This window comes from Dermochelys coriacea, chromosome 17 (assembly GCF_009764565.3).
Source record: "Dermochelys coriacea isolate rDerCor1 chromosome 17, rDerCor1.pri.v4, whole genome shotgun sequence".
Classification (NCBI taxonomy): Eukaryota; Metazoa; Chordata; order Testudines; family Dermochelyidae; genus Dermochelys; species Dermochelys coriacea.
The window spans coordinates 20,199,671-20,213,574 of record NC_050084.1 but is presented as its reverse complement, the minus strand read 5'-3'; the positions used below and the strand labels follow the sequence as shown (position 1 = coordinate 20,213,574).

The 13,904-nt window shown below is 40.9% G+C and overlaps 1 protein-coding gene across 6 annotated transcripts in view; it reads right to left on the bottom strand.

Moving 5' to 3' along the window:
* Positions 1–911: 911 nt before the first annotated feature.
* The window catches only part of TAF15 (TATA-box binding protein associated factor 15), a 31,912-nt gene continuing 18,919 nt past the window's right edge, over positions 912–13,904 (bottom strand). For 2 of the 6 annotated variants that reach the window (XM_038375770.2, XM_043499454.1), the window contains exons 8-16: positions 8,618–8,652; positions 8,024–8,056; positions 6,257–6,366; positions 5,531–5,660; positions 3,562–3,663; positions 2,049–2,133; positions 1,869–1,957; positions 1,663–1,765; positions 912–1,295 (exon numbers count right to left, since the gene is read on the bottom strand). In XM_038375770.2, the coding sequence (XP_038231698.1) occupies positions 1,256–1,295; positions 1,663–1,765; positions 1,869–1,957; positions 2,049–2,133; positions 3,562–3,663; positions 5,531–5,660; positions 6,257–6,366; positions 8,024–8,056; positions 8,618–8,652 (727 nt within the window). In that variant the 3' untranslated portion in view covers positions 912–1,255. Of the gene's footprint in view, positions 1,311–1,662; positions 1,766–1,868; positions 1,958–2,048; positions 2,134–3,558; positions 3,664–5,530; positions 5,661–6,256; positions 6,367–8,023; positions 8,057–8,617; positions 8,653–13,904 lie in introns of all 6 variants that reach the window. The other 4 variants (XM_043499450.1, XM_043499453.1, XM_038375772.2 and 1 more) reach the window with 3 other exon arrangements.

The window sequence follows — 13,904 nt, the reverse complement described above, 5'->3', positions numbered from 1 at the left end:
TTCCTACCTTCTGGCAAACAGAGGCTTGGGACACATCCCTTGGGGACATAGAAAATGTCTAGCAACCATTCTGCTCTAAAAACGGACACTGAAAGGCATCGATTAGATCTAAGGGTCGTGGTATCTTTAGTGCCCATGCAGAACTGACAAGAGATCTGTTTTTGAGATGATGCCTCAAAGATCCTCACACAGCAAACTGCATCATACCCAATTGATCTACAAGACGAGGAGGCTGATCCTGGAACCACGGCCAATGGGAGCTGCAGGGGCAGCGCCTGCGGATAGGGCAACGCGCAGAACTGCCTGGCCGCGCCTTTGCCTAGGAGCCAGATGGGAGACATGCTGCCGCTTCTGGGAGCTGATTGAGGTAAGCGCCGCCTGGAGCCTGCGCCCCTGACCCCCTCCTGCACCCCAACCCCCTGCCCCATCCCTGATCCCCCTCCAACCGGCCAAACCTCTCGGTCCCAGTCCGGAGCACCCTCCTGTACCCCCAACCCCTCATCCCTAGCCCCCCCAGAGCCCTCACCCCCCCCCACACCCTCCAATCCCCTGCCCCAGCCTGGAACCCTCTCCTACATCTTGAACTCCTCATTTCTGGCCCCACCCCAGAGCCCACACCCCCAGCTAGAGCCCTCGCCCCCTTCCACACCCCAACCCCCAATTTCGTGAGCATTCATGGCCTGCCATACAATTTCCATACCCAGATATGGCCCTTGGGCCAAAAAATTTGCCCACCTCTGGACTAAACCAAAGAGGTTCTAAGAGCACTTCATGGAGCTAGGGACAATGTGTAATGTCATTTGTAAGCAAGACCCTTATTTGTTACACAGGTTGCACCATAGAAAGACAGGGAATGTAGAGGGAAAGGATGGGGCTTAAAGTTATGAAGTAATTGGAAAAACAATGCAAGATTTCACAAATAAAACAATCAGCTTTTATTGTTGTATTACAAAACATTTTCGATATTGGCAATATTTTACAGTTCATTCTGTTCCTTCTTATAGCCAGCTGAAGAGCTCCGGGGGAGAAAACAGGAGAATGTTGGAAATTAAAGATGAAATTTCAGTAGACTTGCTTAAAAAAAAAACAAAAGAAAACCAAAGAAAAAACTTCCCCAGTCCCTCCCACCAAAATAAAAATCCAATTTAATGTCATTCACCATCCAAAAGCGGCCATGGGCAAAGCAGCAGGCAAAACTCCGGCAATTTCACTACTAATTGCGTCAAAGAGACCAATAGAACATTCACAAGGGTCTCTAATATGGCCTGTTGCGCTGGTCATTTCTGAAGTCATTTCTGAAAGAAAAAAATCTGAGTCTAGCGAGTCACAGTGCAACTCCATCCTCCCCCACACCAACGTGTGAAAATACCTTCTTTACGCTCCCCTTCTACTGTGAGCATTGCCAACTGCTGATAGCTAGACATCTGCCTAGCAGAAATGATTATTAGTGACCTGTGTTTGTATGTCCTTTAGCAAAAGGAATCTACATTATGAACACAGTTATACTATGAAAAATACATGTGCTTAATACTGTTACTTCATGATCCATGAATCCCCCCGGACTGTTCCAGCCAATCACATGTTCTATTAGTCAAAGAAAAGTCTACACTCCTAAAATCTACACCCCACACGTTCTGACAAAGTAGCAAAGATAATGCTTACCTTCCTCCCATTTTACCACCATAGCCACCACCTCGGTCACCCCCTCTGCTACTGCGCCCTCTGTATCCTCTTTCACCTCCAAAACCACCTCTCCCACGAAAGTCTGCAAGGCAGAAATGCAAGATCAAAACCGTGTTGTTAAAAGGCCACAAATTTAACAAACAGTCAGAAGCAACTCATTAAATTTGTGCTGATCTCTTACACACCTCCTCCTGATGGACGTGAATCTTCCGGTCTGGGCTCATTGCACTGATTGCAGGAATTCCTGCGAGCAAAGTTCATATTACCACAGCTCCTGAAAGAGACAAAGATTCCTCAGATGGAGTTCTCTCAACAACTGAATGTACATACATGAAACACTGCTACCGAACTAACACAACACTTACGGGTTAGGACAAATCCAATCACCATTTTTGGGATCCCCACTTCTACCCTGGAAACCTCCACCTCTTCCAAATCCACCTCGTGAACCTGTGGATAGAATTATAATAAGAATAAAGCAGGGAAGTGCTCCTGTAATCTACACACGAGACATTTATTTGCAGACTATCACTGGCTTCAGGCCCCAAGTGACAGACTCAGTTTCTTGGTAGAGCAATAAGCAGCTAGTTGATTTAATCAGCCACCTTCTAAGATTATAGTTTCAGTGAATTAGGAACTCTGGAAATGGATGACAGCCTGTAAATAACAACAAAGTGTAATTTACAAAACTGATCATTTTAGCATTTCATAAGAAATTCTAAAATGTAATTAGCCAAAAGAGAAAACATTTAATATTTAAAGGTACTGCAAATACTTTATAGGAGTTTAAACATCCGTCAAACCTCTGAACTGCAGGACTCAAGTCTCCCCTAGTGTATGTATTTGGGCAGCTATAGAGCTTCAAGTATGAATGTGCTTATTTCAGCTCATGCAGAAGAGGAAATATTGTGCAGGAGCAGCACCTGGTGGCCAGACAAGTCCGATCCATGTATTTTCTATTTATTCCCTTTTCAGCACAAGTACTTTACCAACTGATCGATTTATAGTTAATCAGCTTGAACTCTGTCACACGCATTGTTGAAGTTTCATTGAAATTCTAAGACACGTCCAACTCCAACTACACATGAACAGATCAAGTCACAGAATAAACTAAATATATGCTCTCCCTGACCATGTACACCAGGATCATTCCAATGTAGGCACCAGGATTCTCTCCTTGCTTTTGGCATCAGTCCTGACCTTTTACACAAAATGGAGTTCTTAAAAATGATCTGTTTATCAGCCACCTAAAATTCTTGGCCTAAAAACTAGTGTTTGTTCACAAGAGTCACAATGTGTAAAACCCCCATGTTAAAGGAAGTGTAGTAAGATCAATATTCAGCAGACTCATTTGATAAGGCTGTACTATGCAAAGGGTCTGGGATTTTCAAAGAGGACTATGGGAGTTGGTACCCATCTTCCATTAACTTTGAGCAGGAGTTGAGTGCCCAACTCCCTGCACTCCCTTTGCAAATTCCAGACAATGCATCTTAAGACAATCGCTGAGAATGCAGTGTTGTGTAATTATACACACCCAGCCTTGAAGTTGCTACTTCACCATTTCTTTATAAGCCAGGATGAGTACTGAACTAGAGAGCATCTCCACATCAGGAACATACAGAACTAGTTATAGTCCAGTCCAGAAGAGTGGACTACAGACTTCAGTTTTCCTGAACTCCTACATGCTGGTGCCATCCCTACTAACCCCCAAGTGCCAAAAAATCTCTTCCACTATGCCTTCCCAAAGCCCACACTTCATTATTTAACAAATTACTGTCATAAGGTTAGTCCTTTTTTTTTTTTTTAAATTATTATTAAGAGATCACAAGCTAAAGCATTTAACATGCTAAAGGAAAGACCCTCTAAGTTTACTACCACCTCGACGTCCGCTGCCACCACCACCTGCTCCACCTCCTCTCAGAAATTCAGGCCTCCTGGTTGCAAAAGAAACTTTGATAACATTGCCATGGAATTCCTTTCCTAAAGGGGGATAGAGGAAGAGGAACAACTCACAGGAGCTCAATAATTAACAGCAAGATCCAAAGGGACTGTAACTTGCATTGTTAAATTCAACACCAGCAGTATGAGAAAAAACATCCCGGTAAATCAAAATGCTTTTGAAAATGTGAGTTGTAGCATCATATCACATCAACGCACAGATGACAAACAGTAAGGAGATACATATTTGTATTTACATCTATTCTTGATATAATATGCTATCACAAAGAGATGCTTATTTAAATCAAAGTATGATCTACAAGTTGCAATTTAAATTAAAGTCACATGATGCAAGCACGTAATACATTTCCCTGCTATGCTTGTCATCAGTATAGCTTATTACAGGGCAGTTTAAATATGCAAGAATCTTGATCCTGCCAATCAGACAGCAAGTTTCCATACCAATATATAGTATGGAACCAATATATCCCATGTGGGAAAAAGACAGGCATGTGTTTATTATAAGGTTGCAACCAGCATGTATTATAAAAAGTTAAAATTTTATCACAGGACACTATGGGGCCTATTACCGTTAGGGTACATCATACAGCAACCATAGTAATGTCTTTAAGATCAATCAATTTGAAACATATTAGCAAAAAATAAGTCATGAAAAACAATTTGATAGTCAATGTCTTTTTGCTTACCATTACATGAACTCCAAACCTAAGCACATCCCTCCCTCTTTGATGCTTAGGTCTATGTAAGCCAAGTGTCAGTGGAAACACAAAGCCATTAGAATGGGCATTAATATTGTTTAAACTTGTTGTTACTATAAAGCAGTACAACTGTCCTTTTTTCTGCAGTGGAACTCTTCAAGACTGACAGAAGCATGTTTTTGGAACCTGCTCCCCCTCTCCGTTACAGACAGACAGTTTTCAGAGCTTCAGGGCACAGCCCAAAGCTTCTGATCAAGCTTTCAACTGGCCATGCGATAATTTCTAGCTATAGGGCAAAATATTGTTTTTTAAAATCTTATTTGAAGGACTTGTTTGCTAATATATGGTTTTAATTGTAAGATGCAATTAAGACCGTTATAAAGCGTTTAAGGAATAATAAGCTAGCACACCATACACTGTATGCTCAAACTAGCTATATACATTGGTTACTGCAGTGCCCAAGTTTATGTTCTCACAGATAAATGTTAAAGAAAGCATCCACATGAAGGAAAAATAGGAGCATAAATGAAGAGAAGATGTTACAAAAGGAATTATGATAGGGCTTAATTTAATTTGGTTTGAAGTACTTTTGGAGGCAGTGTGGTCTAGTGGACAGGGCAACAAAACTGGAAGCCAGGAGACCTGGGTTCCATTTCCAGTTCTGCTACTGACAGGCTGTCTTGCCTTGGGCAGATCACTGTTCTGTGCCTCTGCTTCCCCTCCTGCTCTTTGTCCATCTTGTCCATTTAGATTGTCAGTTCTTTAGGGCACAGGACCTTTTTCCACTGTGTTTGTAGAGTGTCTACCACAATGAGCTCTTAACCTGGGGTTAAGGTCTGGGGTTTCTAGGCACTGCCACCAACACCATGGTACCTTCCACACCACACATCAGTTTGTATTCTCCTGCTTACTGTGATATTCTAGTTTCATGGGCTGCACATGAAGATGCATGGTCTTGAATCACATCAGAAAAACCCACCCTCACGCTAACTAAACTGGATACAGGAACAACTGACATGAAGCAGCATAAATCATGGTTTTCGTCTCAACTAGTACATCAGAGGAAAAAAAAACAGGAGTCAGTTTGAAATGAATTTAAAAAGTGGCATGCAGTCCACATGTGAACATTAATATGCAGTCTCTACTGATTGTCTGTTCTTCCTTTTGTGTGTGAAACTTAGCAATCTTACCATCAAACCAGTCAATGGCTGCTTTAGCAGAAGGAGGGTCATCAAAAGATACTGTTGCTTCTCCCTTTGGTTTGCCTGTATCCTTATCTGTATATAGATTTATCATAAGTTTTCCAGTCTTTTTGTTAGTCTGGGGAGGGGAAAAAAAAAAAGTGTATTTCTTCAACATTCAGTTAATGGAGAAACTGCTTGAGCCAGTTAACAGTAAGAGCGGTTATAATTAATTAGTGTTCGCAGAGGAGATTCCTGGGGGTTAGCTTACAGAAACAAAGTGGCTGATGGAAGAATACTGACTGCCTTTCAGCTCACAGCATGAACCTTAAAATGAAGTGGCCCCAGGCCTTGTTTGGACATTAGTTGAGGTCAAGTACAGTGAATGAGAGTCCTGATTTGGATTTCTTGGGATAGGAAGAAAAGCCCTGACTGAGTGGGTCATGGATCATAATTACTTATTGAAGCATTAGAGATTTACTACTGATAGGGACATGTGATAAGGGAATTGATTAGAGAATTAGGAATAGAAAAGAGAAACGGCAGCTGACATCTGTGCTAATAAGTTGGTAGGACCCGCAATTTCTTTTTCTGTAAACTGTCATCTGCGACCCAATAGGATAAAAGAAAGATCTACAATTTCTGGGAAATATAAGGGAGGAAACATGCTGCTATTCAAGACACTTCCAACATATTCGATCTACAGGTTTCCTAATGATCTGTCACCACACACACCTTTATAATACCTATTTGCTTGAAATAATCAGCCACTTGATCTGTCGAAACACCTTCTCCAAGTCCTTGCACAAAGATGGTGTTGTTATCAGAGTTGTCAGATTCTGTATCTATTAAAAAAAGTAAGTTTTTTTTACCAAAATGCTTTTGTATGGATTAGCCAGAATCAGATGTAACATGCTGCAGCAGTTAAAAATGCTACTTCATCTCAGGTCAGAGAAAACCTCCATCATTTTAGACTCATATCTATGGTCCTGCAACATCTCCTTGGATACCTGGCAGATTGGAAGCTCTCATATGTCACAGAATGATTACATTGAATATCTGACAACTTTTCTCTGCACCTAGGACATTCAAGTAGAGTAGGCCCAAAATGCGTAGATTTTAAATAAAAAAAGAGGCCTATAAAATTTAACTGAAATACCACGGAAGACACAAAAAGCACTGTATCAGCATAAAAGAATCAGAAAAATGAAACCAAAAATAAGAGTGAAACAGATTAGTCTACTTCCATATCCAAGACAGAGTGCAAAAAGTGAATAGCAATTGTAAAGAGTAATTCAGCTTTTGAAAAGTCCTTCAAGTTTTAGTGAAGGACTATGGTGAAACAAGTATAAAAATTAAAAGAACATTGCCAAAATAATCTACATCAGAAAATTATCTATATTCAGCATCTTCAAGGAAAACAAGATCATCATCAGTTACTTGACTCAAGTTGATCCAGAATTCACTAGTCAAAACTTGATTTTTACTTGCTGAGCAATGCGTTAAACATTAAAAGAATACGCTTGTATAGTCACATGCACCAGTATTTAACAGAGCTGATCTATCCCAGCAGAAAGCCCACCTGGTTAAACTGAATCACACAAAAATCCAAGCCACCCCACCTCTTTCCAGGCATGCATTTTAAAGTACATAAAATCACAGAAATGCAGGGTTGCAAGGGACCTAGAAAACTCATCAGGTCCAACCCCCCTCCGCTCAGGCAGGACCAAGTAAACCTAGATCATCCTGACAGGTGTTTGTCCAACCTGTTCTTAAAAACCTCCAATGCGGAGGATTCCACAACCTCTCTTGGAAGCCCATTCTAGAGCCTAATTACCCTAACAGTTAAAAAGTTTTTCCTAATATCTAAGCAAAATCTTCCTTGCTGCAAATTAAGCCCATTACTTCTTGTCCTACATTCAATGAACATGAGCAACAATTGATTACCATCCTCTTTGTAACATCCCTTAACATATTTGAAGATTTAGGTTAAAAAAACCAGGGGGACCTGTTTTCTTCATAGGTCAGATTTCCTAAACTTTTTATTGTTCTCCTCTGACTATTTCCAATTTGTCCATATCTTTCCTAAAGTGTCACCCAGAACTGGACACAGTTCTCCAGCTGAAGCCTCATGAGTGCCAAATAAAGGGAGACAATTACCTCTCATGTCTTACATTCGGCACTCCTGTTAATATACTCCAGAATGATTTAGCATTTTTCACAACTGCATCACACTGATAACTCATGTTCACTTTGTGTTCCATTATCACCCCCAGATCCTTTTTAGCAATACTACCACGTAGCCAGTTATTTCCCATTTTGTACTCGAGCATTTGATTTTTCCTTTGTAAGTGTAGTACTTTGCACTTGTCTTTATTGAATGTCATCTTGTTGGTTTCAGATCAGTTCTCTAATTGGTCAAGATTCTCCGAAGTGCTTGCATATGTTACAAATGCTATGAAGGATGGAGAACTGCAATCCACACAATGCTTGTTTTCTTACCAGCATCTGATTTCTGTCCATAATCCCTTTGACCTGTAGAATGGGTAAAAAAATGAAAGAAAGGCTACTTTAGCCAGGAAAGCCTTTTTAAAAGCTTGTTAAATAAGATAAGAAGATATTCAAGCTACATATGCAACGTATCTAAAATCTAAGTCATTAACCAGAGATCTGGAGAATATTTAGATTAAAATGTTCAATAGCAGGCATCTGTAGAATGTTAACACGTTCTTTAACTTGCAGTATAAGGCATCTGCCACATTAGCATTATGCTGGTGTTTATCTTGCAAATGCTGGTTGTCAGATGACCAAGCAGTTTACCACAATTATTTTGTCACTAGTACCTTTCAAAGCAGCATTTGTAACAAAAAACCCAAAATCCGGTGAAGGTCGTAAATCTCCATAATTTCTTTCATGCAATGTGACAGAGTAGAAATCCAGTTTATTGTTAAGAGATTGACTTTTAAAGCACACAAACACACCAGCCCCAGCAAAACAGAAACGCTAGAATGCTTCTACTGGATAGTAATAAGATATTGGTGGCTTTTAGATTTATACAGAATTTCCACTGAAACATTTTGGATACTTGGCACTTACCACCAAAATTTTTGAAGCCACCACGGTCACCACCACTGCAGAGGGAAAATTGAAGAAATGATTTTTTCCTCAAGTCTCTACGTGCTGAGCCTAAGGCTCAATCTACACTTATCTGATCAAAAATTATTGTCTAGTGGCTAAAGTATCACCTCTGTGTTTTGCACACTATTTGTGTTCAAAGATTATTCTTTCAGATAGCTAATCTCCTAGGGCATGAATCCCAGAAACTAACCTCTAAAAGAATTGCTGAAACAAAGGTGGGTGTATACTCTAATTAAAAAACCCTTTTCCAGCCCACAAGCCAAACAAATGCTATTTAAAACTGGGATTTAAAACCCAGGCATACTTTTGATAAAAATTAGTGGGCTTTACTCCAATCTAGCAGCTGCATGGATAGTTAATTACCACTTGTAAACTGAAATTAATTAACCTCTATTCTTATGCATTCAAGTAAATTTGGATAAATTAGTATTACTAAGCACACTCTGAAGTAGGATGTGAGAGGATTTGGGAATCTGTGCAACAATGTACTACTAGCATTTGACATTAATGATAGTGTGTGTATGAGAATGAGCTTCAACAGCAGGATCGTGAACTTTTAATTAATTCATTCTGAAACCTGTGGCACAAAACGTAGACCAAGTTAATAGCTTACACACACACACACAGATTGCCACGGAATGAGGGGAGTTTAGTTGTTGTGACGTCCCATTCCAAATTTAATGGAAGTAAAAGCCTGATATATCCCACACTTATTCTATTTAATGTGTGGTTGTCGTACTGATATTTCCCACATTTAACATTAACAACTAAATCCAGGTGCAAGGATTAAAACACTCAATATTCAAGGCCTTTAGAAAAAGATCAACGGCATTTTTAAAGTTAACAGCCAAGCCTTTCCAAGTTTACAAGACTGCCTGCTTGTGTGGGAGTGCAGGTTTTCCACAGCAGTAAACTGGAAAATTCATTTCTCATGGTGGGAACTTTTATGCAGAGTAACTAAGATAAAGAGAGTACAAGTAAAAATCCTCAACTAGCACTCCTTGCCTAACCCTTGGAGGTTCTGCTCCACAGCTAATGCACCAGCCACTGCAGTAGTTTTTTTATGATTAAAATCTGGAGGGACTCCTAATTAACTCCAATCTCTCAACTTGTCAAGGTCCAAGTGTGGGACAAGAGCTCAAAATAAAGGACATTAGTAAAACAGGCTTGTGACATTGCACCCCATAAGGCTTAATGGAAATATGCTTATGAACGTATATATGACATAACTGGAATGTGTTTTATGCTACATATGCCATGTAACATATCTCTGTAAAGATGATGATCTACTGAATACATTCCTCCTATTTGTATGCATGTATCATTTGTTACTTGAAGTTATGAATATTGGCTGTATACTTGCCTGATTTCTAAGTAGCCTTAGGTTTCAGAGTAGCAGCCGTGTTAGTCTGTATTCGCAAAAAGAAAAGGAGTACTTGTGGCACCTTAGAGACTAACAAATTTATTAGAGCATAAGCTTTCGTGATGCATCCGATGAAGTGAGCTGTAGCTCACGAAAGCTTATGCTCTAATAAATTTGTTAGTCTCTAAGGTGCCACAAGTACTCCTTTTCTTTTTAAGTAGCCTTAAGTAGTCAACAGATTGACTCCAAAACTCCTTTTTGTAGCTGGATTCTACACTGGGGTATCCACCCACAAGAGAAAGTCTATTTAAGCCCGTGGGAGACCCCTCCATTTTGGTTTTCAGCTGGCTAAAGAGATAACCTCTCCACCCCCAAGGATATCTGAAAGAAACTGGAACAAAGACAGTAGCTACAGGGGGTGTGAGAGATTGCTGGACCCAGATTAGAAGGAGACTAATCTGTAAAAGGAAGTTTACTGGAATTCCTCTAAGGGTGAGGTTTTTATCTGTATTCAGTTTTCTTAGACATAGACTTGTGTGATCTATTTTATTTTGCTTGGTAATTCACTTTGTTCTGTCTGTTACTACTTGGAATCACTTAAATCCTACTTTCTGTATTTAATAAAATCACTTTTACTTATTAATTAACCCAGAGTACGTATCAATACCGGGCGGGGGGGGGGGGGGACAGCTGTGCATGTCAGTGTTACAGAGGGCGAACAATTTATGAGTTTATAGAGGGTAAAACGGATTTATTTGGGGTTTGGACCCCATTGGGAGTTGAGATCTGAATGTTAAAGACAGGAACACTTCTTAAGTTGCTTTCAGTTACGTCTGCAGCTTTGGGGCACGTGGTTCAGACCCTGTGTCTGTGCTGGAGCACACTGGTGTGTCTGGCTCAACAAGACATGGTGTTGGAGTCCCAAGATGGCAGGGAAAGCAGCGGCAGAAGTAGCCTTAGCACATCAGTTGGCAACCCTCAGGGGGCTTCTGTGATTCAACCTGTCACAAGGTTATGAAGTGTCAATATGGGATTTATTTCTTTAGGATACTGTATATGCATTTTCTGTTACAACAAATGTGAAGTCATGAATACAAGATGTAATTTACAATTTTAAAAAGTCAAATGTTTCTGTGAGGTGACGGTAAGTCTGTCTAAAACAAGGGCCAGGATTCATTAATCATTATGTAAGCTAGCTTTAAAGACTTATTACCATACAAGGAAAACAACAGCTGTTATATCATGACAAAACCTTCTAGCAACTGCTGTTATATTTACATTCATGGAATATTACCTTCAGCTAGGATCTATTTTAATAAACTTGCTGTTGATTTTCAAAGTATTATATACACAGAGTATTTGAAACACTAAATGGCAGACATTATATGCAATTATATTCAGCTACATGAAAGATAAAAATATATGGTTCCAAACACTATTTACAGGAGCCTCTGCTAAAGGATGGATAATTTTAAAGACTGATGATAAATCAAGAATGGTGATCACAAAAATTCTATTGCAAACACACTTCTGTCACCCACAATTCACTTCAATCCCCCAAGAACCAACCAACAGGTTTCCTTGTACCCTTCTTATTAAATGTCAGTTAAAACTTTGCCCCATTGGCATATTAGCTCAGAACTAGGTACACTGATTTATAGTGAATGAATCAGTCACGCAAATTTTGTCTTCAAGATTTCAAATTCTGGATTCCTTCCCCAGTTCACCAGGACTGCACGATTCAGAACGTGCATTTTTTTCTGGTTTGTAAATATACACATGAAAGATGTAGATAGAGAAATAAGACACTTATTACAGTAAACAATCAGGATGTTATGGAAAATGAATACTGTGAGTAGAAAATGTATGCCCCAGGATTCAAGAAGGTGACTGAGCTGGATATGTAATGCCTAAAGCCACAGCCTGAAAGCATTACTATACAACAGAGATCAATTTTTGCAACTTATAGACCGTTTATATTTTTACTACACACCTCTACCCCAATATAACGTGACCCGATAGAACATGGGTTCGCATACAATGCGGTAAAGCTCCGACACGCTGCTCTGAGCAGCGTGTTAAGGGTGCCAGGTCAGGGCCAAGGGGTTGGATAAGGGGCAGAGGGTCTCATGGGCGGTCAGGGGCTCCCCCCGCAGGTTCTGGGAGACAGAAGCTGTGGGGGGGCACTTTTGGGGGCCCACAGTCCCAGAGTGGCTCAGAGGATAGGTGGGGGGCTGGGAGCAGCCCGCTTAGCTTCCCTTGCCCCGGCCCCAGCCATGTCACTTGGGGGAGGGGGTCTTGGGGGAAGGGATCCCCCCCACACTCACCAGCAGTTGCGGAGCAGCCCGGCCCCAGCCCGCTCCACTCCGCCAGCTCCCAGCCACGGCGCTCCGCTTCCTGCCACAAGTGAGTGCAAGACACCCCGCCCCCCCCGTGACACACCTGGGCAAAGAAAGCGGAGCGGGCTGTGACTACGTCACTCCGCTTCCAGCCGCCGGTGAGTGTGGAGGGTGTCCTTTCCCCAACCTGTGGAGTGGAGCAGAGTGGCCAGGGGCCACGTTGGTCCACTTCCCACCACTGCCAGTAAGTGCCTGTCAGGGGGCAGAGAGGGTGTGGATAGAGGTTGGAGCAGTCAGGGGACAGGGAGCGGGGGGGTTGGGAGGGGGTAGGGTCCTGTGGGTGATTAGGGACAGGGGTCTCTGGAGGGGGCAGTCAGGGAACAAGGAACGAGGGGTGGGAGGAGGCAAAGCAAGTTCGATGTAACGCGGTCTCACCTATAACGCGGTGAGATTTTTTGGTCTCCCGAGGACCGCGTTATATTGGGGTAGAGGTGTATTCTGTAAAAGTGTACTGTTGTCCTAATGTGCTTCAGTGTTGATTATTCTCCGCTATGCCTCATGTGACCAACTGAACTAATGTATCTGTATTAGTTAGATGGCAGACCTCTTGGATGAATGCAAGTGACAAATTTTCCTCTTTCACATGTACTTTAGTGTTACATTTTCCCCATTCCTGAGATCGGTGCAAATAGCTGCTGGGGACCCAGGGACTTAAACATCTTATTTCTCACCTTCCCAACACGAGTTTAGGTTTCTTAAAGAGAAGAGATGCATGGATATGGATCCAAAATGCTGTACTAAGTGAGGGAAAAGTCACATAGACCTGTTTGCTTTAAATAGCTGATGCTGTGCAGCCTCACATTTATCATGAAGACCTAGTTAAGAAGACAGTCTCAGCAACTGGACTGTTTGGCAATACATGGATGCAATAAAATAGACACCCCTGTCCTGGGATGTGTGTAACATATAACTAGTATCACACTGTATACTGCCTTTTATAAGCTTTATATATAAACTGAATATGACAGATAATCAGCTCGAGTTCTGGTTTTTAAAACATCCTTTAATCAGTCAGAAAACTAGCAAAAATTCAGCCATATCACCAATACAAAAAATTGAATTCTAGGCAGCCAAAGTGAATGCTAATCACCATTCACAATAATTAACCCTAATGCCACAAAAATGCTGTCCTTAGATTTTTTTTTGTAAGCTGATATCCACCTATCTTCATTTATTTTCAAACCTATTGGCATAGTCTGGTGTGACGTTGCACTCCATACGTTTTATGGAAATATGCTTATGAGTGTGAATATGATTTAACTGGAATATGCTTTATGCAAAAGGTCTCTTGTAAGGTATCATAATGAAGGTTATAAACTATTAAATATATTCCTATTTGTATGCATGTATCATTCTTGTATCTGAAGCTAGAAATATGAAGTATAACTCTGAGATCCTACTGTAATATGCAAAGTGTGGGCCATTAATGGTGGTTTAGAACCTTGATGGCTCCCACTGACTAAGGACAATTGGTTGTAAATGG